Source organism: Atractosteus spatula, chromosome 6 (genome assembly GCF_055471065.1).
Source record: "Atractosteus spatula isolate fAtrSpa1 chromosome 6, fAtrSpa1.hap1, whole genome shotgun sequence".
Classification (NCBI taxonomy): domain Eukaryota; kingdom Metazoa; phylum Chordata; class Actinopteri; order Semionotiformes; family Lepisosteidae; genus Atractosteus; species Atractosteus spatula.
This window is the reverse complement of record NC_142711.1, coordinates 16,479,585-16,502,979: the sequence shown is the minus strand read 5'-3', so window position 1 is coordinate 16,502,979 and position 23,395 is coordinate 16,479,585. Positions and strand designations below refer to the sequence as shown.

Here is a 23,395-nt window from a genome sequence, read left to right as displayed (position 1 = left end):
TGTGTTTTGTGAGCAACAGTATTAATTATTACCTTGCTGGTTAACATTTTAACCCTCCCTTCCCTCTCCCTCTCTCCCAATCATCTCTGTTAGGCCTGAAGAGCTGTATCGACCAATCAGGATCGAGAGAGAAAGAGATGGCATTTCTCACAGAAACACAGTCAGACAGTCTGAGAGTCAACACTGACGAGCACTGAGAGAGAGGTAAGTCTGAAAGAGAAAAAGGCTCAATGACCACAGCCTAGATATAGAAACTGGACATAGACAGACCTGACTGTCCAGAAAGGACAGACTCAGCAATGACAGCCTGAACTTCAAACTGGAGATAGGCAGGCCTGACTGTCCAGAGGGGTAGTCTCACTCTCTCACTCCGGCACAAGTGACCACAGCCTGGACATAGAAACTGGACACAGACAGACCTGACTGTCCAGAGAGGACAAGCTCAGTGACCACAGGCTGGACTAGAAACTGGGCGACACAGGTAGACCTCACTGTCCAGAGAGGACAGGCTGTGCTCCCACTACCAGCAAAAGAAAACACTGGGAGAGATCTACTGCATTGTGAGAAATACTCTCGGATTAGACAAATATTATTCCTGAAAAATAATAAATCTAATCCCAGAATTTCCACATCTCCCAGCGACTTCCAAACATGCTGGTGGAGGAATCACAATAGAGCTGCAGCCCAGTATGTGATCTCCTGTCACAGCCTGAGGAACAGAGAGTGAGCCTGACTCTCAACAATGTTCTCCTATTTTTGTAATTGTGTAGATATGCCAGTGAAACTCTTGAGTCTGAGTTTGAGAGACAGACACAGGCTGAGTGTCAGGGACAGACAGAGGGGAAGATGGAGGGCGCTGGTTTCTTCGTTACACTAATACTGACTAATTATCCTAGACTCTTCTTTATTTCTCAAGCCTGTGTTTTAGCAGGATTTGTAAAAGTAATTGGCGTGGAGCCCAGGAGAGGTCGCTGCTCCTGTCTGCTCCTGCCTGTATTTCACTCTCTCCTCATTCCTCTGTCTTTAGACATGAGGACATTGTGGATCTTGAGCGTCTTCACACTTCTGCTGCTTGCCGAGGTAACAACTCGCTGTCATTGTATCACACCGTTGCATTGTCACATTGTCACACTGCTGCATTGTCACAGTCTCCCATTGTCACATTGTCACATTGTTACAGTATCACAGTCACATTTTCTCATTCTCACATTGCTACAGTGTCACATTGTCACACTGCTCCATTGTCACAGTCTCCCATTGTCACATTGTCACATTGTTACAGTATCACATTGTCACATTTTCTCATTCTCACATTGCTACAGTGTCACATTGTCACACATTGTGTGCTGCATTGTCACATTGTGTGCTGCATTGTCACATTGTCACACTGCTCCATTGTCACAGTCTCCCATTGTTGCATTGTCACATTGTTACAGTATCACATTGTCACATTTTCTCATTCTCACATTGCTACAGTGTCACATTGTCACACTGCTGCATTGTCACAGTCTCCGAGTGTCTCATTGTCACATTGTTATAGTGTCACATTGTCACAGTTTCAAATTGTCACGCTGTAACAGTGTCACATTGTCACATTCTCACATTGCTTCAGTGTCACACTGTTGCATTGTCAGTCACAGTCTCCCAGTGTCGCATTGTCACAGTTTCACATTGTCACATTTTCTCATTCTCACATTGCTATAGTGTCACATTCTCACACTATCATATTGTCTCCGTCTCCCAGTGTCACACTATCCCATTGTCACAGTGTCACACTGTCTCTGTCACACCCTCTACAGCTGGAGGGCGCTCCTGCTCTGTCCTGTTCCTAGTTTCCCTCTGCTGTTCTTGTTCTTCCGGTGTGTCTTGTTGTCTGGGGTTTTATATTTCCGGGTCTCCCTATCCTCCTGGCTCAGCATTGGGATCGGTTGTCGAGAGGCTCGCCTCACCAGGTCACCTCATGTCCACTACCTGAGGGCTTACGTCTCGTTCCGACTCCACCCGATACCTTGAGCCCGGACTGAACCCCCATGTTTGCTCTGTTCCTGCCGCTACGCATACGGTCCTCCTGTCTCGCCGGTCTCTCTCCACGGCTAGCCCCTGACTTCCATAACAGTCTCCCTGTCTCATCTGCAGAAAAGCTGCACTCTTCCATATATCTCACCCCCATCCTATGTCTGTCTCACTCCAGTCCCATGTGTTCTCTGTGTGTCTGTCTCACTCCAGGCTCAGGTGTCCTCTTTGTGTCTGTCTCACTCCATGCTCAGGTGTCCTCTGTGTGTCTCTCACTCCAGCCCCAGGTGTCATCTAAGTGTCTCACTCCCAGTCCCAGGTGTCCTCTGTGTGTCTCACTCACAGCTCCAGGTATTCAGCGTGTGTCAGTCAAAGTGGTGGAGGTGGTGCTTGAACACTGTAGGCTTGCAGACATGCCTATCCCCTGTTGTCACTGCTCTCCTGTCCCTAGAGAATTTCATCGACAATAATCCTATAGCATAGCTTAGACTCTGGACAGGGACTCCAAGAGCTGCTACAAGAGTCTTCCCACCTGATCTGGTCAAGCCCCAGATGCTGAGGGGATGGGAGGTAATAGCAGTGATGGACCAGCAGGTGGTGCTCTTCCCCCTGGACCCCAATGTCCGAACCACCTCTCCAGTATGCTGGTGAGGGAGGTGACGTGGAACTGAGGTTGTGAGCACTTGACCACCCATGTCTCTTTGTGAAAGTAGAGTGTTTGGCTTAAACCCCACTCTAGACTGACTCTTGGAACTCTTGGAAGTTCAGGGGCACTCGGGATTCCTCAGCGGAGACCACCCACTGCTTGGGAATGAGATGTTTTGGGATAAACTGCAAAAGCCTTACTATTATTTGTGCTTCTGGAAGATTTTCTTGAAGATAATCGCCACACTGACGTTGTTTCTGTCTTCTCACAGGGCAAGACAGGAGAGTCAGACGAGACCAGCCAACAGGACACGCACGGTGAGACAGGAGGCGTGAGTGGGGGCAGGGGGGCTGGACAGCAAGTCAGGATGACACACCGACACGTGTCCTGAAAGCTCTGGAGCTCAGATCTCTTCTCAGTCTTCTGCTGGTCGGGAGGGAGACAGTTCTGGCGCTCAAAGAGGAATTCTTGGCATTCTGTCCCTTTGTTTGGTCAAAAATGAAAATTCTAGCTGTTTAAGAGTGAAACACCTTGAGGGTCCTTCTGGAGGGTAGTTTTCAGGGAGATGTTGTTCAGATGCTTGCAGAGCTGGAAGTAAATTTGAAACCGAAACGAGGGGAGAGAGGGCGTGGCGCCGTCAGGACTCACAGTGATTACACACCACCAGCCCCGCACACTGTTACAGCTGATGCATGATGGGTAACAGAGAAAAGGGCAGTCCTGCACAACCTGCAGGGCCCCACACAGCCACAAGAGCCCCAGCAAACACGCACCCAGGATTCCCAGTCTTGGGATCCCTCTGGAGCTAAAAGATTTCCCCACACGTGCTCCAGCTGGGCCAGGGTGTCTTCTTCTAGCTGCCCCCAGGAAACTCTTTTGGGGTGACCATTGTACTGTGCCCTCTCTGCTGCCTGAGCTCTTCACCTCATGGGTCATGGAAACCAGAGGTTGAGAGTTTGAATCTAACTGACTGTATATCAAGTTTCTAAACAAAAGGGAAACTGAAATTAGCTGTCTCCCCACATATCACAAAAATAGCCCCAAATTTCTACAATAGGGCTGGTGATTTCACCTAATCTTCCTGAAGCACCCCCAGATTTGTTTTGCTGTTTAATATTATTGAATCAGAAGCAGGTCAGCCAGCAGCACCAGTGTGTGGAAGTTAATGAGTGACCCATCAAAACCAGCGCTGATCAATACTCCCACACAGGGTTGTTTGTTGAGTGACAAAGTGCAGAAGGAAGCTGCAGACATGTTCTTGTTACTTTGTGCAGGCTCGCGTGTGAATTAGCACTATTCTCTGCACAGACACGTGCATCACACTGACACACTCATCACAGACACACACATCACACTGACACACTCATCACACTGACACATCACACAGACACACTCATCACAGACACACTCATCACACTTACACACTCATCACAGACACACTCATCAGACTGACACACTCATCACAGACACACATCACACTGACACACTCATCACACAGACACACTCATCACAGACACACTCATCACACTGACACACTAATCACACTCATCACACTGACACACTCATCACAGACACACTCATCACACTGACACACTAATCACACTCATCACACTTACACACTCATCACACTGACACACTAATCACACTGACACACTCATCACACACACACTCATCACACTGACACACTCATCACAGACACACATTACACTGACACACTCATCACACAGACACACTCATCACAGACACACTCATCACACTGACACACTCATCACAGACACACATCACACTGACACACTCATCACACAGACACACTCATCACACTGACACACTCATCACAGACACACATCACACTGACACACTCATTACACTGACACACTAATCACACTCATCACACTTACACACTCATCACAGACACACTCATCACACAGACACACTCATCACACTGAAACACTAATCACACTCATCACACTGACACACTCATCACAGACACACTCATCACACTTACACACTCATCACAGACACACATCACACTGACACACTCATCACACAGACACACTCATCACAGACACACTCATCACACTTACACACTCATCACACACACACTCATCACACTGACACACTCATCACACTGACATATTCATCACACACACACTCATCACACTGACACACTCATCACACTTACACACTCATCACACAGACACACTAATCACACTGACACACTCATCACACTTACACACTCATCACACAGACACACTAATCACACTGACACACTAATCACACTCATCACACTTACACACTCATCACAGACACACTCATCACACTGTCACACTGACAAATAGAGACAGGACTGGGAGGAGACAGGAGAGTGAGTAGACAGGAAAGTTAAGAGACATGAGTGGGAGGAAACAGGAGAGTTAAGAGACAGGAGAGTGAGGAGACAGGAGAGTTAAGAGACAGGAGTGGGAGGAAACAGGAGAGTTAAGAGACAGGAGAGTGAGGAGACAGGAGAGTTAAGAGACAGGAGTGGGAGGAAACAGGAGAGTTATGAGACAGGAGTGGGAGGAAACAGGAGAGTTAAGAGACAGGAGAGTGAGGAGACAGGAGTGGGAGGGGGTTTGCTCTCTATTCTATTGCCCAGGTACAGAGGTACGAAGCTTTTCCATCACTCTGGTCCTCTTCCTTCTTCTTACTATAATAGCTGTTAATGACACGGCCTGGTCTATATTCACATTGCAAATCTGATCTGCATGATCGTGAATGAGCTGCTCCGAGCCCCGCAGGTGCTGCAACAGTGAAGTCAGTTCACCAAGGAGTTCACACCTGTGAGTCCAGAGGCCTGGAGCTCCAGCTGGACTTGCTTATTTAACATGTCAGCCATGTTGCAGCAGGGATCTCCGGCCAAGCCGCAAAGACTTGAGGAACCAGACACAACCCTCTGCCTGTAGGCCGTGGTCAGCTGACCCACACACCTCTCGTCCTGCCGTGGCATGTGCTCTTCTCCTGCCCTCAGCAGGTGGCACTCTTCCCAGAATGCCCAAGCCATCTTCTCCAGTGTGGAGATCACAGGCATTGTCCTGTAGGAGGCACTGTTCTTCCTGTGAGACATTAAACTGAAGTCCTGACGGGTTGCTCATTAAAATCTTATCCTAAAATTAGGGGTGATGGCCCTGGTGTCCTGTCAGAACCCCCTCAGGGCTCACTGAAATCACCCACAATCCCCCTGGTGCAGCAGTTTCTCTCTGCTGCCCTGATCTGTGTGCAGTGGGGCTGCTGTGTGTCAGTTCACTGGGTGAAGTCCAGTACCCCAGATCACCCACAACCCCCTTGGTGCAGCAGTTCCTCTCTGCTGCCCTGATCTGTGTGCAGTGGGGCTGCTGTATGTCACTTCACTGGGTGAAGTCCAGTACCCCAGATCACCCACAACCCCCCTGGTGAGGCAGTTTCTCTCTGCTGCCCTGATCTGTGTGCAGTGGGGCTGCTGTGTGTCACTTCACTGGGTGAAGTCCAGTACCCCAGATCACCCACAACCCCCCTGGTGAGGCAGTTTCTCTCTGCTGCCCTGATCTGTGTGCAGTGGAGCTGATCTCTGTGGCAGAAGTGGGTCTGTACTGTTTGTGGAGAGCTTTAGGATCCTTCATGGTGAAAGGTTCTACTATTATTGTAATTATTGTCATCAATGATATCTTTTTGAGTTTTAATACAGATTCACAGATGCCAGTAGAAATAGAAATGGCATACTGAGTAATTAAGGACAGGTTGATTAAAAAAGATCTGTTGAAGCTCAGGTGAATACTTTCTCCGAACTATAGGGAAAAGTGCGCCTCCTGCTGTCTGTCAGCTGACACTGAAAGGAAACCTGCGCTGTCTTCCAGGAGCTGTGATGGGGGAAGATGTGATCACTCAGGTCCCAGGTCTGGTCACTGGGACTGAGGGGCAGTCGGTCACTCTCAACTGTATTGTCCGTGATACAAGGGCTGGAGCAGTGAGGTGGAGCAGAAACACAGGCAGAGGCAGACAGCCCTTCTTCAATACAGGAGGTGACATCAGAGACCCCCGCGTGTCCTTTATATTAGAAAACCATCTAACAGACAGGTCCATCAGAATAGACAACCTGACTCTGGGGGACTCTGGGGTCTATTACTGTGACAAGTACAGACCTGGTTCCTCCAGTGACATCGCAGTCCCAGGACCAGGAGTGACTCTGACAGTGACAGGTGAGTGTCTTCAATCTCACTCCACTCTCTCCAGGATCAGAGCTCTCCCAGGGGCAAGAACAGATAACCAGAATAACCAGAGCTGCTCCAGCATTCACCCAGGCCTGATCCTGAGAGGTGAAGATACTGTACTGTACATCACACAAGAGAAAATACTTGCAACAGTACAGATACTGACTTTTCTAAACGTTGCTTTTCATCTTCTTAGACATGCTTACAGTACATAAGAGCTGTGTGTCTATCAGTGACTGAGTATGTCAGTGAGTCTCTGTGTCGTAGCGTCATTGTAGTACATTTCCTTCAGATTAAACAGACTCAGTTTCTTCTGCCTGTCAGTGTGGGACACTTCCTTAAGACTAAAGACACTCAGTTCCTTCAGTCTGTTAGTGTGGGACATTCCCTTCAGACTGAAGATATTCAGTTCCTTCAGCCTCCAGTGTAGGACATTTTCTTCAGACTGAAGAGATTCAGTTCCTTCAGTCTGTCAGTGTAGGACATTCCTTTAAGACTAAAGAGATCACACAATAAATGAGTTAAAACTGTTCATAGCTTCCTAGAGCATTGTGCAGTTTTATCAAAACATCTCGTGAATTCTGTTTATAAATATGTGTCCTAGCTTTGTGTTTGCACTTTTTATTACTTCCCCACTGTGTAGAAGATGTAATTGATGCCTCAATGAAAACACCTCAGACTTTTTAAAAGCAGCATTTTATAGCTCAGCGTTTCCCATTTTGTATGTAGCATGTAATGTTATATAGAATCTGCGGGTCACTTGAGGATCCCAAATGCAGGGCAGAGCAGGCACAAGCAGGCAGGGTAATGAATAGGCAAATACAGTCCAGAGTCGTAGTAAAGAACAAGGTGCATAGCCTGGTAGACACAGAGACACAGCAGATCACAGTTCAAAGAACAAAGGGAAAAAACAGGAGAAAAATGAGCGAGACAAGCGGGTCGAGAATCCAGGGAGAAACACAAGAACTAGGGCATGAAGATTAGGCTCTGAACAAAACTCCACAACAGAGACCAGAGCACTGACAAGGAAAAACCTTAACAGTCTACTCTTCACGAGACAGGCGTGAGTATAAAGTGAACGCAGGTGGAACAGAGTTTCTGCCTGAGCTGATAGTTACGGCAACCGGCTGACAGGTGAATAGCAAATTTGCTGGTTGCCATGGTAAGGCTAGCTTGTTTTACAGCTGTCCAGGCGGGGCGAGCATGACATGCAGTTTACATTTTTACAACCTTAATCAAAAAACCTGCTCTTGTCCACATTAAACAGCATCTGTCAGATGTTTGTCCAGTTTTTAATTTTATCGAAATCTTTCTGAATTTCAAGTGCTGCTTCAACAGTGTTTGCTGATCCTGCTTTTTTTGGAATCAAAAAGCAATTCTGAATCCAAACACAAGAATCATTTTCTTAGTTGGCTGGAGTTCTAATATGCTGGAGATCTTTTCTGTGGTCTTCTAGGTACAACAGACACAGCTGAATCACTGGGAAGCCCTGACACCAAGCCTATTGTACCTACTACTGCAGCCTCAGGACCAGAGACCACCCTGCCTCTCCAGTTCAAGATGAAGCTACCTTTTCTCAAATTTCTTGATGTTGAAAAGTTCCACAGCTCCCACACCTTCAGGCAAGGAGTTACTGAACAGGTGAGAGTGTGAGATTCTAGATTTCCCTATATACAAATCAAGAGCTTTGATATCATAAAACGGAGCAGTAGTCCTAGTACAGACCTCTGTGGTCTGCCATTCAGTGGAGGAGTCAAGGGGATAGCAGGGTTCATAACTGGAGAGCAGAGTTCCAAAGTGAGTGTTCAACTAATCACAATCCAGGAAAGTAATCCAAAACGTAGCAAAGTTCATAGCCAGGAAGTAACAGAAAGACAGTGCATGGGACGATCCGAAAGACAAGACTGAAACAAGCAAAACAAAGTCCAGAACCAGGAGATATCTTCAAGTGAAATCCGATAAAGAGATATACAAGGAAGTGAGGTCAAAAAGCCAGGAGAGCAAACACAAGCAGTGCCGAGTCTTGAGAGGAATTTCTGTGAGAGTGTGCAAGAGTGTGACATGAGTTCTGCTCTCACACTGTACTAAATGAGGTAGGTGGTCATTAACAGCCAGTTTCCTGCCAGATTGCCTTGTCATGGAAATGGGTTGAATGTGAGTGTGGTTCAGGTTACACTGATAGCGTAGTTACTCGAAAGCATCTTCCTGCAATCTGGCGAGTGGGTTGGTATGACAGTACCCAGAGCCCGAAAGAGAGGAAGTAAACTCCAGACCATCTCTGATTCTCTTGCAGGTGGAGAAGGCGTACAAGAAGAAATATGGCTCTAAATTCCTTCATTCCCAAGTGACAGAGGCAAAACTCGAGTAAGAGCTGGGCTGTGCCTTCGAGGCCATTTTAATAAACTTGTACCGATCCCTAGTCTCGCATCTGAGAGATAATACCACCCCTGAAACCCAGAGTGCAGAGCTCAGCACAGCTCTAACACACTGAGTTACAAAGCTCAGTGTTCAGTACAACTCCAACACATGGATGAGATGTAAAACCGAGGTCCTGACTCTCTGTGGTCATTAAAAATCCCAGGGCGTTTCTCAAAAACATATAGGGGTGTGATCCCTGGTGTCCCTGGTCTTTACCACTCATGGCCTCCTGATAATCCCCATCTCTGAACTGGCTTCATCACTCTGTTCTCCTCCCCACTGAGAGCTGGTGTGTGGGGAGCGTACTGGTGCACTATGGCTGCTGTCCCATCATCCAGGTGGGGCTGCACACTGGTGGTGGTGGAGGGGATCCCCATTACCTGTAAAGAGCTTGGGGTGGAGTGTCCAGGAAAGTGCTACATAAGCATAAGGATTATTTATTATGACACAATGACTGTTCTGTATAACAGTCATTGTTCAGTATAGTGTTCAGTACAACTCTAACACAGTACGGTGCTCAGTATATCTCCAAGACTCTGAGTGAATGGACAGTGTAGTGTTCTGTCACGCTTTAACACAATGAGTTATTGGTCAGTACAGTGTTCTATACTTCTAACGCACTGCGTTACACATTGCAGTGCGCAGTACTGCTGCAAAACCATTGAGTCAATGGTTGTTATCTGTTCAGTACAGCTCTAACACACTGAATCATTGATCACGAAAGTTTTCATCACTGCTTTAACACACTTATAGTTGTATAGTGTTCAGTACATCTCTAGTTGTTGTTGTTCAATATAGTGTTCAGTATTGTGAATCCATGTAAGAAGATCATGCTGACAGTTCATTACCATACTGAGTGCAGAGTGACAGGCTGTGATTCCTTCTGTCTGTCTCTCTGTCTCTTCTCTCCTTGTTTTTCCTATGTGTCTAGTGAGGAATTCATCGTTGTCAACATGAAGCTCATGTTTCATCAGAGTTCTGCTCCTGGTTTGGACGATTTTGTCGAAATCCTGAAGAAGGCGCTACTGGACTTCACAGTTCTGTTACCAATAGACCTGAACTCCATCACTGCCCCAGGTAAGAGCAGGTCTGGAATCATGTTAGCTCTTCCAGATACAGAGAGTGTGTGGGGATCAGAGAGCTGTCCCAGATACAGCAAGAGTGTCCAGGAGTCTGAGAGCTCTCCCAGATACAGAGAGTGTGTAGGGATCAGAGAGTTGTCCCAGATACAGAGACAGTGCCCAGGAGTCTGAGAGCTCTCTCAAATACATAGGGACTGTCGTGGAATCAGAGAGATCTTCCAGATACAGGAAGAGTGTGGGGATCAGAGAGCTCTCCCAAATACAGAGTAATTCCCCACAAATGGAGGATCATAGGAGGTGTCTTGGAATTCAGGAGGTGTCCTGGAGGGGAAGAAAGATTGTGTGTGACTGGGTGTGATTTCCTACATACTGTACAAATTTTGCAGTGCCAGTCCTGCCTCTGATGCCCAGTCTCTGCTGAGGGTACTGTGGGCTCACAGTCTGAGAATATTGCAGTGCCAGTCCTGCCTCTGATGCCCAGTCTGTGTTGAGGGTACTGTGGGCTCACAGCCTGAGAATATTGCAGTGCCAGTCCTGACTCTGATGCCCAGTCTGTGTTGAGGGTACTGTGGGCTCACAGCCTGAGAATATTGCAGTGCCAGTCCTGACTCTGATGCCCAGTCTGTGTTGAGGGTACTGTGGGCTCACAGCCTGAGAATATTGCAGTGCCAGTCCTGACTCTGATGCCCAGTCTGTGTTGAGGGTACTGTGGGCTCACAGCCTGAGAATATTGCAGTGCCAGTCCTGACTCTGATGCCCAGTCTGTGTTGAGGGTACTGTGGGCTCACAGCCTGAGAATATTGCAGTGCCAGTCCTCCCTCTGATGCCCAGTCTCTGCTGAGGGTACTGTGGGCTCACAGTCTGAGAATATTGCAGTGCCAGTCCTGCCTCTGATGCCCAGTCTGTGTTGAGGGTACTGTGGGCTTGCAGTCTGGGAACATTGCAGTGCCAGTTCTCCCTCTGATGTCCAGTCTGTGTTGAGGGTACCGTGGGCTTGCAGTCTGGGAATATTGCAGTGCCAGTCCTGCCTCTGATGCCCAGTCTGTGTTGAGGGTACTATGGGCTCACTGTCAGAGAATATTGCAGTGCCAGTCCTGTCTCTGATGCCCAGTCTCTGCTGAGGGGACTGTGGGCTCACAGTCTGAGAAGAAGTATGCTGTCAGTGATCACTCATATCTATCACCTGATGGAACACAAGCTGCAGCGTAGTTCTCTTTTCTTCTTCTAAAATCATTTATTTTTGTAATAATATGTCTTTGACTGATTTTACTCTTTTTCCATAACAAAATCATGCATGTGTTCCTGGGTCTAAAGGGAGCAGTTTATCAGTGTGGACCTATTGAGGCTGGATTCTTTAAAGGTTTCATTGGCTTTATTGTACTTTAACAAGTTGATTATTATGACATCTGCCTTCTTTGCATTTTTTAAACCACTGCTGCTCTGTTGTGACTGATCTTTCCAGAACACTGTTTTCTTCAGTTAGCTGGTACAAGTGGAATGCCATTCGCATAATACATACCATCTGTATATTACACTTTTCTCTTGGTTTTGATTGTTGATATTGCCATTGAAGTTTGATTCTTGGATTGATACTTGAACCGGTCATTGATCTTCAGTCTGGGCTTCGATAACGCTGTCTTCTACATTGCAGGCATATTACCAGGGACCACGCTGCCTCTCCAGTTCAACATGGATCTAAGTACAAACGAAGGTCTTGATGATTTGGGGTCCAAGGTCTCCGAGACCTTTAAGGCTGGACTTACTGAGCAGGTGAGAGTGTGTGAAGATTGACCTATATTAAAATCTAGAGTATTGATATAATAACAGTATAGAGAGCAGTGGACCTCGTACCAGATTCCTGCAGAACTCCACTAATTACATCATTGATATTCTTAGGAAGAGCAGTGGTCCTATTAGAGATTCCTGTGGTACTTCCCTCATTACATCTTTGAGTTGTTAGACAACTTTCCAGTCGTAGTCTTGAGGATTATCCAGGGGCTTACTGGGCAACGAGAGATGGGCAGCAGTGCTCTTTTTAGAGAGCCAAGAAGTCTTCCTGTCTGTCCTTCTGTGGCTCTTGACTGCCAGACAGACAGAATTTCAGAGGCTCTCGTCTTGGCCGATCCCAATGCCAGCTGGTTCTATTCATACTGACCTTAGCAGCCTCCTGCCCATGATAACCCTACATGCCCTGTGCCAGCTGGGTAACCTCATCCAGTCTCCTGCATAATAATATCCAGACATGCCCAGTGCCAGCTAATGTCACATGAGACTACACACACTTATACCCACATGTACCCAGTACTAGCTGTGTACCTTTGTAAGACTAAGCAGCCTCCTGCCAGCTGGCAGTTTCTCATGAACCTCTGTGCTGCAGTACCTGCCCTCCACAGTCTTGCCAGTGACTGTTTGGCTCCTTTGGCAGGTGGATGCTTGTGGGCTCTCACTGTAGCCGTGCCTCTTCCTTGTCCTCCTCCCAAATATGGTCTCTGCTGAGTCTCACAGGCATCTCCCCCTGTCAGGATCGGCTAGCCAAGAGACAACAGTCACTGCTAGTTCCTGTACCTGTAGGACAGGGTGCTCAGACAAGAGCCAGAGATGGTGTCATCTCCAGAGCATCTCCAATTCTCTTGCAGGTGAACAATGTGTACAAGAATAAATATCCCACCGGATTCCTTCATTCTGAAGTGAAGAAGATAGAAGTCGGGTAGGTGTTGGGCTGTGCCTTTGAGGCTGGTTTAGGGATGTAACTGAACCCATGTGTAATCCCATGTCTCCCATGTGGGAGGTGAGAACACCCATGAGATCGGTATTCCCAATGATCCTGGTGGAGCTCCTGAGGCTCCTCCTGTGTCCCAGTCAGGAGCAGCACAGGACGATCAACAGCTGGAATCATATCTATTGTGTCTGAATCTGTCTATAAGGAACCAGCATCTGATACAGACACTGATCGCATATCTCTGATACAGACACTGATCACACATCTCTGATACAGACACTGATCACACATCTCTGATACAGACACTGACTACACACACACATCTCTGATACAGACACAGATCACACATCTCTGATACAGACACAGATCACACATCTCTGATACAGACACAGATCACACATCTCTGATACAGACACTGATCACACATCTCTGATACAGACACTGATCACACATCTCTGATACAGACACTGACTACACACACACATCTCTGATACAGACACTGACTACACATCTCTGATACAGACACTGATCACACATCTCTGATACAGACACTGATCACACATCTCTGATACAGACACTGACTACACACACACATCTCTGATACAGACACTGATCACACATCTCTGATACAGACACAGATCATACATCTCTGATACAGACACTGATCACACATCTCTGATACAGACACTGACTACACATCTCTGATACAGACACTGACTACACATCTCTGATACAGACACTGATCACACATCTCTGATACAGACACTGATCACACATCTCTGATACAGACACTGATCACACATCTCTGATACAGACACTGACTACACACACACATCTCTGATACAGACACTGATCACACATCTCTGATACAGACACTGACTACACATCTCTGATACAGACACAGACTACACATCTCTGATACAGACACTGACTACACATCTCTGATACAGACATAGATCACACATCTCTGATACACTACACATCTCTGACGTGTAGTGATGCGCTGATCACACATCTCTGATACAGACACTGATCACACATCTCTGATACAGACACTGACTACACATCTCTGATACAGACGCTGATCACACATCTCTGATACAGGCGCTGATCACACATCTCTGATACAGACGCTCACCACACATCTCTGATACAGACACTGACCAGTGTGCTCTAGCACACTGAAATAACACCATGCTCAGTAGCGCTCTAACACACTGAGATACACAGTGTCATGTTCATTACGGCTCTAACACAATGAGATACACAGTGCTGTGTCCAGTACAGCTATGACACAATGAAGTACGCAGCACAGTGCTCAGTGCAGCCCTAATTTACTGAGTTACACAGTGCAGTGTTCATTAACACACTAAACAATTGGTCAGTGCGGTGTTCGGTACATCTCTATGTTTATAGTGTTCAGTATTGTGAATCCATGTAAGAAGATCATGCTGACAGTTCATTACCATACTGAGTGCAGAGTGACAGGCTGTGATTCCTTCTGTCTGTCTCTCTGTCTCTTCTCTCCTTGTTTTTCCTCTGTGTGTCTAGTGAGGAATTCATCGTAGTCAACATGGAGCTCATGTTTCATCAGAGTTCTGCTCCTGATTTGGGTGATTTTGTTAAAACACTGAAGGAGGCACTGCTGGACTTCATGGTTCTGTTACCAATAGACCTGAACTCCATCACTGTCCCAGGTAAGGAAGTCTGCTCTCCATGTACATGTAGCACTTCGAAGTCATAATTTATTCACAGAGCTGGTCTGGAATACAAGGACAGAGGTCACATGGTTCAACTGTGACCAATCAGGCTCTGTCTAAATAAGTAGAAAACACATATAGATCTATTTTGTGCTTTAAAGTAGCAATGTGATCATGTCTGATAAGCATGTGTTGTATTCAGATGTTTCTGAATTGCCTATCGGGTTGTGGTTTATTGCTCTTGTGCGATGAGGCACAGGAGTGTCTTTTATCTTTGGCTGGGGGTACGAGTGATGCTGTTGTCTTAACTGTGTCACAGGTTGCTGATTCACTGAAATTCAAATTCAGTGGCAGATTAGAACAGAAGTACAGCTGGGCTAAACAAACCAACCCACCAAGCCACACAACACGTACAGAAACCCGCCAGCAAACAGACACAACCCTGCATTACCCTGGCAAATTGCACTCAGAACGCAACCCTGCCAAACACATCCCCATAAAGTACTGCACTGCTTGGGCATTTTGCTCCTACCAAGATGGCCGAATTGTCAGCTACAAAATGGAAGCTCTCGGCAATCAGTAGAGCAGGGAGCAGCCATGTGCCCTTCCCCAGTCTATATAAGCAGACTGCCGAGCAGGTGAGGGAGGTTAGAGAGTGAATGGTAACTCCAGAAGTGACAGTGATTCTGACAGTGACAGTGACAGTGACAAGTGTCAGGGACAAATGACAGTGACTGTAAGCAATCAGCACACCACTACTGTTTGATGTTAGAGGACTCTCCTGTCCTCTGAACTTTGAACTTTGAACTCTGAACTTTGAGCTGTTGAAATGTTATGTGATGATCTTTACCGTGTGAACTGTTCAGCCCCTGCTCTCGGATTAGCACTCCATGTACCACAAGGTGAATCACTCCTATAACTCGCATCCTTCTCTGATGTGATAGGCAGCTGAGAAGTACAGTACGCGCAGATTCTCAGACAAGTGCAAATTCATGCTTTTATCTCTCTAAACTGATGCAGCAACCCCAGCTCCAACAACTCCGCCATCGCATTGCCACGGCCACAGCAAGCCCTGGCCGCTGTGCACGGAGGGTCCCTCCGCCTCAGGCAGGGGGATTCTGGGAGAATCGCTGACGGAGTTCGCCCTGCACTTCTACAAGGAGGCCCGCCGAATCGAAGACAAGGGGAACATGCTGATATCGCCAGTGAGCGTCGCTGAGCTGCTGACACTCCTCCTGCTGGGTGAGAGAGCCTGCTGTGTTCCAGCGATATTATTAAGCACGGACACTGTGGTGTTCCCACGAGATCCGGCAACAGGAAGTTGTAACACTTACTTCCTTTGCTACTACTTTTACCAATTCTTTACCAAGAAGTTTGTTTTCTTAATTCAAACTTTTGAGTAGACAAAACATTCTCTTAATCTTCCAGTCATGAAACCGGTGGGTTCAGTTTGGGATTAAGTGACACAATAAAGCTGTGTTGGACTGAGGCAGCAGGAGTGTGGGACCCTGGTCTGCAGGATTATAAAATCTTTTGTCTCTGTGCCATTTTCAGTATGAAAGTAGCTCTTCTGTCTGTCCTGAGTCTCCCCTGTCTCTCCCTGTAAACCACCTTTCTAAACCCCTCTAATATCTGTAACGGCTAGAATACGAGACAGTAAGAATGGATACAGCTGAGAGGAGGCCATGAGATAACCACCTATCTCATTTGAGATCAATTGAGAAGATCGATCCCAGGATCTCATCCCGCTGTGTCTTGAACCAAATCAGGGTGTCGGCTTCAACAGTGCGACTGGGCATCTTCTTCCATACCCTCACCACTTTTTTGTGTAAAGTTGTGCCTCCTGTCCAGAGATCTAAAGGCACTGTTTCCAAACAGTGAGAAGCATCTGTCTCTCTCCACCTGCCAGGTGCCCGGGGGGACACTCAGACTACGCTGGAGAATGTGCTGTCTCTCCCCCAGAACTTCACCTGTGTCCACGAGGAGGTGCTGAGCCTGACCAAACACCTGAGGGGCAGCGTGGAGATGGCTTCCCGGATCTACTATAAGCCTGGTACACAGGGCCTGATCCCGTCGCTCTGTGTCAGAGGAACAGTGCTGAACTCACAGACCACAGCTTGCTGGGGTCACAGATATCATCATATACATAATGTTATAGCTCTGGTAGTGCTGCAGGTGCTACTAGTGCCATGATAGCAGCTCTGTTACTGATCAGAGGAGAGCATTCTGGCTGTCTGGGCCAATGGGTTCACAGATATCATCACACCTCAGTCATCAGCTGAATGACCTGCTGGGTTCCCAGATATCATCTCACTTCAGGCATCAGCTGAATGACCTGCTAGGTTCGCAGATATCATCACACCTTAGGCATCGGCTAAATGACCTGCTGGTTTTGCAGATATCATCACAACTCGGGCATCGGCTAAACGACCTGCAGGGTTTGCAGATATCACCACACCTCAGGCATCAGCTGAGTGACCTGTTGGGTTCATAGATATCATCACACCTCAGGCATCGGCTGAATGACCTGTTGAGTTCATAGATATCATCACACCTCAGGCATCGGCTGAATTACCTGTTGGGTTCATAGATATCACCACACCTCAGGCATCAGCTGAGTGACCTGCTGGGTCTGCAGATATCATCACACCTCAGGCATCGGCCAAATGACCTGGGTCTTCACCTAATGGCCTGTTGTTCTTTCTGCTTCTACCTCTAGGGCTGAAACTGACAGACTTCTTTGGTGACCAATCGCAGCAATTCTATGGGGCAAAGCCTCAGCAGTTGACCAATAACGGCGCCACCAACCTGCAGATGATCAATGATTGGGTGGCCCAGAAAACCCACAATCAGATCAAGCATCTGGTTGACTCAGTCCCGCAGAACACTGAGTTCATGCTGCTGAATGCCGTCTACTACATTGGTACTGTTCTCTACTGCTACATGAGGGGACTGTTTTTCTGAATGTATCTCCTCACTTTAAACCCTTGAGAAACCTCTGAGATGAGACATCTGCAGCTGATTCAAGTTAATCAGGGATGAAGTGGGTTTTGCTAACCTTGATGACTAAAAATTAGGTGTTTTCTGGGCTTTCTGTAAATGGTATTCTTTGATGCCTGTCTGGGTGGTAATAGGGTTAATTAATGAATTGATCTATACATGTATATTATTCGAGAGGTTAAATCAAAACAGTGACAGAGTAGCATGCACAGGTGTCAACACATATGGAGATCAGACCTGCCTCCTGGTCCAATGACCCCTTAGAATGACTTAGAATGACAAGCAGCCCTTCAGTCTCAGAATCCAGCACAAGCCCTGTGATCTCCCCTTGCAGTCCATTCATCTCACAGGCAGAGAAAGCCCGTCAGGACAAAGATACAAGAACATGGTGACGTGGCAGATACACTCCTCTGAACCCTCTCAGGGACGTGCTGGGACTGTTACTCCTGCAGCTACACTTCAGTGTGGTTCAGGATCTGCGGAACTTAGACGTCACCCTTGTCTAAGAGTTTTGGGATCCAAGTGCAGAGCTTGGCTAGACTCAAGCGTGTCTCTGGATCAGAATGGTGGGCTTGGCTAGATGCAGGCAGAGAGCGGGTCTCTTGGGATCAGAGTGTGGGCTTGGCTAGATGCAGGCAGAGAGCGGGTCTCTTGGGATCAGAGTGTGGGCTTGGCTAGACTCAGGCAGAGAGAGAGTCTCTCGGGATCAGAGTGTGGGCTTGGCTAGACGCAGGTGAGGAGCGGGTCTCTCGGGATCAGAGTGTGGGCTTGGCTAGATGCAGGCAGAGAGCGGGTCTCTTGGGATCAGAATGGTGGGCTTGGCTAGACGCAGGCAGAGAGAGAGTCTCTCGGGATCAGAGTGTGGGCTTGGCTAGACGCAGGCTGAGAGGGAGTCTCTCGGGATCAGAGTGTGGGCTTGGCAAGACGCTGGCAGAGAGCGGGTCTCTCAGGATCAGAGTGTGGGCTTGGCTAGACGCAGGCTGAGAGGGAGTCTCTCGGGATCAGAGTGTGGGCTTGGCAAGACGCTGGCAGAGAGTGAGTCTCTCGGGATCAGAGTGTGGGCTTGGCTAGACGCAGGTGAGGAGCGGGTCTCTCGGGATCAGAATGTGGGCTTGGCTAGGATGCAGGCGAGGAGCGGGTCTCTCGGGATCAGAGTGCGGGCTTGGCTAGACGCTGGCTGAGAGTGAGTCTCTCGGGATCAGAGTGCGGGCTTGGCTAGACACAGGTGAGTCTTTGTGAGTCTCAGGATCAGAGTTTTGGCTTGGCTAGATGCAGGTGAGTCTCTGTGAGTCTCAGGATCAGATTGAAGGGTTTGGTTAGACGCAGGTAGAGAGAGAGTATGAGTGACTTTCTGTGTCCACAGGGAAGTGGAAGATGCGGTTCAATGAAAATGAGACAGACGAGCAGATATTCACCACGCTGGAGAACAAGCGTGTCAGAGTCCCAGTCATGAACAGCAAGAACTACAGGCTGGCCATCCAATACATCGCGGAGCTGAAGGCCAAGGTACTGGGATTGGGAACTGAGACAAAAGGTTGACAGCCTTTACACACATGGTTAGAGAATGGAACAAGCTGCCCAGCTGTGTGATTGAAGCTGGTGCTTTGGCTTCCTGCAAGAGACATTTGAAGGAGAACTTGAGATTGATCTAAATGCCAAACAGGCCAGATAGGCTGAACAGCCTCCTCTCATGTGAGATGATTGCCATGATCTGATTCGCCGAAGCTGGGCTGAAGTTCTCAGAGTCTGGGAGCGAAAGAGAAAAGAGAGGGTGAGAGATAAATCCATCCTGCTCGCTCTGCTCCCTGCCCTCTCTAAGCCGAGTGAACTTGAATTGCTTTTCCGGGTGTGGTGGGGACGAAGTCCACCATTCCAATATGCCTCGAACTTCTGTCTTCTCTCAGGTGGCCAGGTTCCTCCTGTCTGGAGATGTCAGCCTCTATGTGCTCCTGCCTCGGGTCTTCTCCACCTCGGCTCTGAGGGAGGTGGAGGACAGGCTGAACCTGGAGACTCTGACGAAGCTGGTGAAGACCATGGAGAGTGTGGAGCCCCAGGAGGCCACAGTGGCCCTGCCTCACCTCAAACTGGACTCTAAAACTGATCTGCTTCATCTGATGGAGAGTCTGGGTGAGATAGAAGCCTCTAACTCTGCACTAGAGAGAGTGGCCAGTCAGGGTGATCACTCACAAATTCATACTAGGAGACTAGGAGAGAGTCTGTAGTAACCCCTCTCTCTCAGTGCAGTGTTAATGTACTGGAGTGTCCAGTCAGTGTGTCTGTACTGTATTAACCCCTCTCTCTCAGTGCAGTGTTAATGTACTGGAGTGTCCAGTCAGTGTGACTGGACTGCATTAACCCCTCTCTCTCAGTACAGTGTTAATGTACTGGAGTGTCCAGTCAGTGTGTCTGTACTGTATTAACCCCTCTCTCTCAGTGCAGTGTTAATGTCCTGCAGTGTCCAGTCAGTGTGACTGGACTGTATTAACCCCTCTCTCTCAGTACAGTGTTAATGTACTGGAGTGTCCAGTCAGTGTGTCTGTACTGTATTAACCCCTCTCTCTCAGTGCAGTGTTAATGTCCTGCAGTGTCCAGTCAGTGTGACTGGACTGTATTAACCCCTCTCTCTCAGTGCAGTGTTAATGTACTGTAGTGTCCAGTCAGTGTGTCTGTACTGTATTAACCCCTCTCTCTCAATGCAGTGTTAATGTACTGGAGTGTCCAGTGTCTCTGGACTGTATTAACCCCTCTCTCTCAGTGCAGTGTTAATGTACTCTAGTGTCCAGTGTGTCTGTACTGTATTAACCCCTCTCTCTCAATGCAGTGTTAATGTACTGGAGTGTCCAGTCAGTGTGACTGGACTGTATTAACCCCTCTATCTCAGTGCAGTGTTAATGTACTGGAGTGTCCAGTCAGTGTGTCTGTACTGTATTAACCCCTCTCTCTCAGTGCAGTGTTAATGTACTGGAGTGTCCAGTCAGTGTATCTGTACTGTATTAACCCCTCTCTCTCAGTGCAGTGTTAATGTACTGGAGTGTCCAGTCAGTGTGTCTGGACTGTATTAACCCCTCTCTCTCAGTGCAGTGTTAATGTACTGGAGTGTCCAGTCAGTGTGACTGGACTGTATTAACCCCTCTCTCTCAGTGCAGTGTTAATGTACTCTAGTGTCCAGTGTGTCTGTACTGTATTAACCCCTCTCTCTCAATGCAGTGTTAATGTACTGGAGTGTCCAGTCAGTGTGACTGGACTGTATTAACCCCTCTATCTCAGTGCAGTGTTAATGTACTGGAGTGTCCAGTCAGTGTGTCTGTACTGTATTAACCCCTCTCTCTCAGTGCAGTGTTAATGTACTGGAGTGTCCAGTCAGTGTATCTGTACTGTATTAACCCCTCTCTCTCAGTGCAGTGTTAATGTACTGGAGTGTCCAGTCAGTGTGTCTGGACTGTATTAACCCCTCTCTCTCAGTGCAGTGTTAATGTACTGGAGTGTCCAGTCAGTGTGTCTGTACTGTATTAACCCCTCTCTCTCAGTGCAGTGTTAATGTCCTGCAGTGTCCAGTCAGTGTGACTGGACTGTATTAACCCCTCTCTCTCAGTACAGTGTTAATGTACTGGAGTGTCCAGTCAGTGTGTCTGTACTGTATTAACCCCTCTCTCTCAGTGCAGTGTTAATGTACTGGAGTGTCCAGTCAGTGTGTCTGTACTGTATTAACCCCTCTCTCTCAGTGCAGTGTTAATGTCCTGCAGTGTCCAGTCAGTGTGTCTGTACTGTATTAACCCCTCTCTCTCAGTGCAGTGTTAATGTACTGGAGTGTCCAGTCAGTGTGACTGGACTGTATTAACCCCTCTCTCTCAGTGCAGTGTTAATGTACTGGAGTGTCCAGTCAGTGTGTCTGTACTGTATTAACCCCTCTCTCTCAATGCAGTGTTAATGTACTGGAGTGTCCAGTCAGTGTGTCTGTACTGTATTAACCCCTCTCTCTCAATGCAGTGTTAATGTACTCTAGTGTCCAGTGTGTCTGTACTGTATTAACCCCTCTCTCTCAATGCAGTGTTAATGTACTGTAGTGTCCAGTGTGTCTGGACTGTATTAACCCCTCTCTCAGTGCAGTGTTAATGTACTGGAGTGTCCAGTGTGTCTGTACTGTATTAACCCCTCTCTCTCAGTGCAGTGTTAATGTACTGGAGTGTCCAGTCAGTGTGTCTGTACTGTATTAACCCCTCTCTCTCAGTGCAGTGTTAATGTACTGGAGTGTCCAGTGTGTCTGTACTGTATAATGCTGTATTAATCTCTCTCTCAGGTCTCAGGGTGCTCTTCGATAGTCCAAACCTCTGTGGTCTTGTGGAAGAAGATATCCTGGTCCTCTCGGATGCCCGTCACCAAGCCCGCATCTCCCTGAACGAGGTTGGAGTCGAGGCTGCTGGCGCCTCGTCCATCTCCCTCGCTCGCTCCTTCTCCTCCTTCTCCGCCCTGCACCCCTTCATCACCCTGCTGTGGAGCGACCAAGCCAGGGCCCCCCTCTTCATCGGCCGCGTGGCGGACCCCAGCCAGAGCTGAGGGGCGCAGGAGGGAGCGAGGGGAGGAGGTTCAGGCAGGGAGGTGGGAGTGGGAGAAAGCAGCTGCATAATAAACCGATATTGAGATCTGCCACCCTGGGGGACTGAGTGTTGTTTTTCTGCACAATAATGACAGAAGCAAAAAAATCTTCTCTGTCCTGTGATCAGAGTGTCTCTCTTTCCCAGGTCTCAAGATCCCTGACTGTCCACTCTAGGCTGGACTAGTTAATCAGGACCCTGACTGTCCACTCTTGGTATCTGGATCAGGGCGTTGGGATGCAGGGATTCTGGGATGGACAAGGATATGGGGAAGCTGACTGCCCACACTGGGCTGGACCAGGGTGTCAGGACCCTGACTGTCCACTCTGGGTATCTGGACCAGGGTGTCAGGACCCTGACTGTCCACTCTGGGTATCTGGACCAGGGTGTCAGGACCCTGACTGTCCACTCTGAGTATCTGGACCAGGGTGTCAGGACCTCGACTGTCCACTCTGGGCATCTGAAGCAGGGTGTCAGGACCCTGACTGTCCACTCTGAGTATCTGGACCAGGGTGTCAGGACCTCGACTGTCCACTCTGGGCATCTGAAGAAGGGTGTCAGGACCCTGACTGTCCACCCTGGGCTGGAACAGGGTGTCAGGACCCTGACTGTCCACTCTGGGCATCTGGACCAGGGTGTCAGGACCCTGACTGTCCACTCTGCTCCTTTAGGAGGCTTCTGACTTCACCCCTTACCTTCCCAGTGTGCCACGCTCCCGAGCTCGAACCACACCAGCCTGCTGCCCACGACTGCCATTGAGCGGACGAGCTGCGTCAGGACTGCATGAAGTCTTCTGGCTTTCCCGGGACCGTCACCGGAGCACCCTCCTGCCCCACTGGGCACTGGAGGCGGGAGAGAGGGTGCTTCTCCCTCCGAGGGGGGAGTGTGGGCTCCCCGAGGCTGCTCGGAGAGGGAAGAGGTTAATTCCTCCGTGTTCCCTCTGCACCGGGAGAGAAAGGAGGACGCAGGGATTTGAAAGGACGCGCCGTTATTGAGGCC

At 48.3% G+C, this 23,395-nt stretch overlaps 1 protein-coding gene across 3 annotated transcripts; it reads left to right on the top strand.

The window, feature by feature from the left end:
• The first annotated feature begins 105 nt into the window (after positions 1–105).
• Positions 106–22,451, top strand: serping1 (serpin peptidase inhibitor, clade G (C1 inhibitor), member 1). Of its 3 annotated transcripts, none has more exons than XM_088919795.1 (16): positions 106–204; positions 1,028–1,080; positions 2,931–2,976; positions 6,469–6,696; positions 8,342–8,526; positions 9,179–9,249; positions 10,235–10,380; positions 12,037–12,155; positions 13,022–13,092; positions 14,656–14,801; positions 15,825–16,046; positions 16,714–16,857; positions 17,524–17,727; positions 19,168–19,310; positions 19,709–19,931; positions 22,102–22,451. In XM_088919795.1, the coding sequence occupies exons 2-16, from the start codon at positions 1,030–1,032 to the stop codon at positions 22,356–22,358; spliced, it is 2,256 nt and encodes a 751-aa protein (XP_088775921.1). In that variant the 5' UTR covers positions 106–204; positions 1,028–1,029; the 3' UTR covers positions 22,359–22,451. The 3 variants fall into 3 exon arrangements, with proteins under 3 accessions (XP_088775921.1, XP_088775919.1, XP_088775920.1); XM_088919793.1 differs by having other exon boundaries at positions 6,469–6,873; XM_088919794.1 differs by having other exon boundaries at positions 107–204; positions 6,532–6,873.
• Positions 22,452–23,395: the final 944 nt, after the last annotated feature.

What these genes read in the sequence shown, in the direction of transcription:
- serping1 (XM_088919793.1), top strand. Translation starts at nt 1,030, where the DNA reads ATGAGGACATTGTGGATCTTGAGCGTCTTCACACTTCTGCTGCTTGCC. An exon ending in GTGACAGAGGCAAAACTCGA is followed by an intron (nt 9,250 to 10,234) that starts GTAAGAGCTGGG and finishes CTATGTGTCTAG; the next exon opens with TGAGGAATTCATCGTTGTCA. An exon ending in GAACTCCATCACTGCCCCAG is followed by an intron (nt 10,381 to 12,036) that starts GTAAGAGCAGGT and finishes TCTACATTGCAG; the next exon opens with GCATATTACCAGGGACCACG.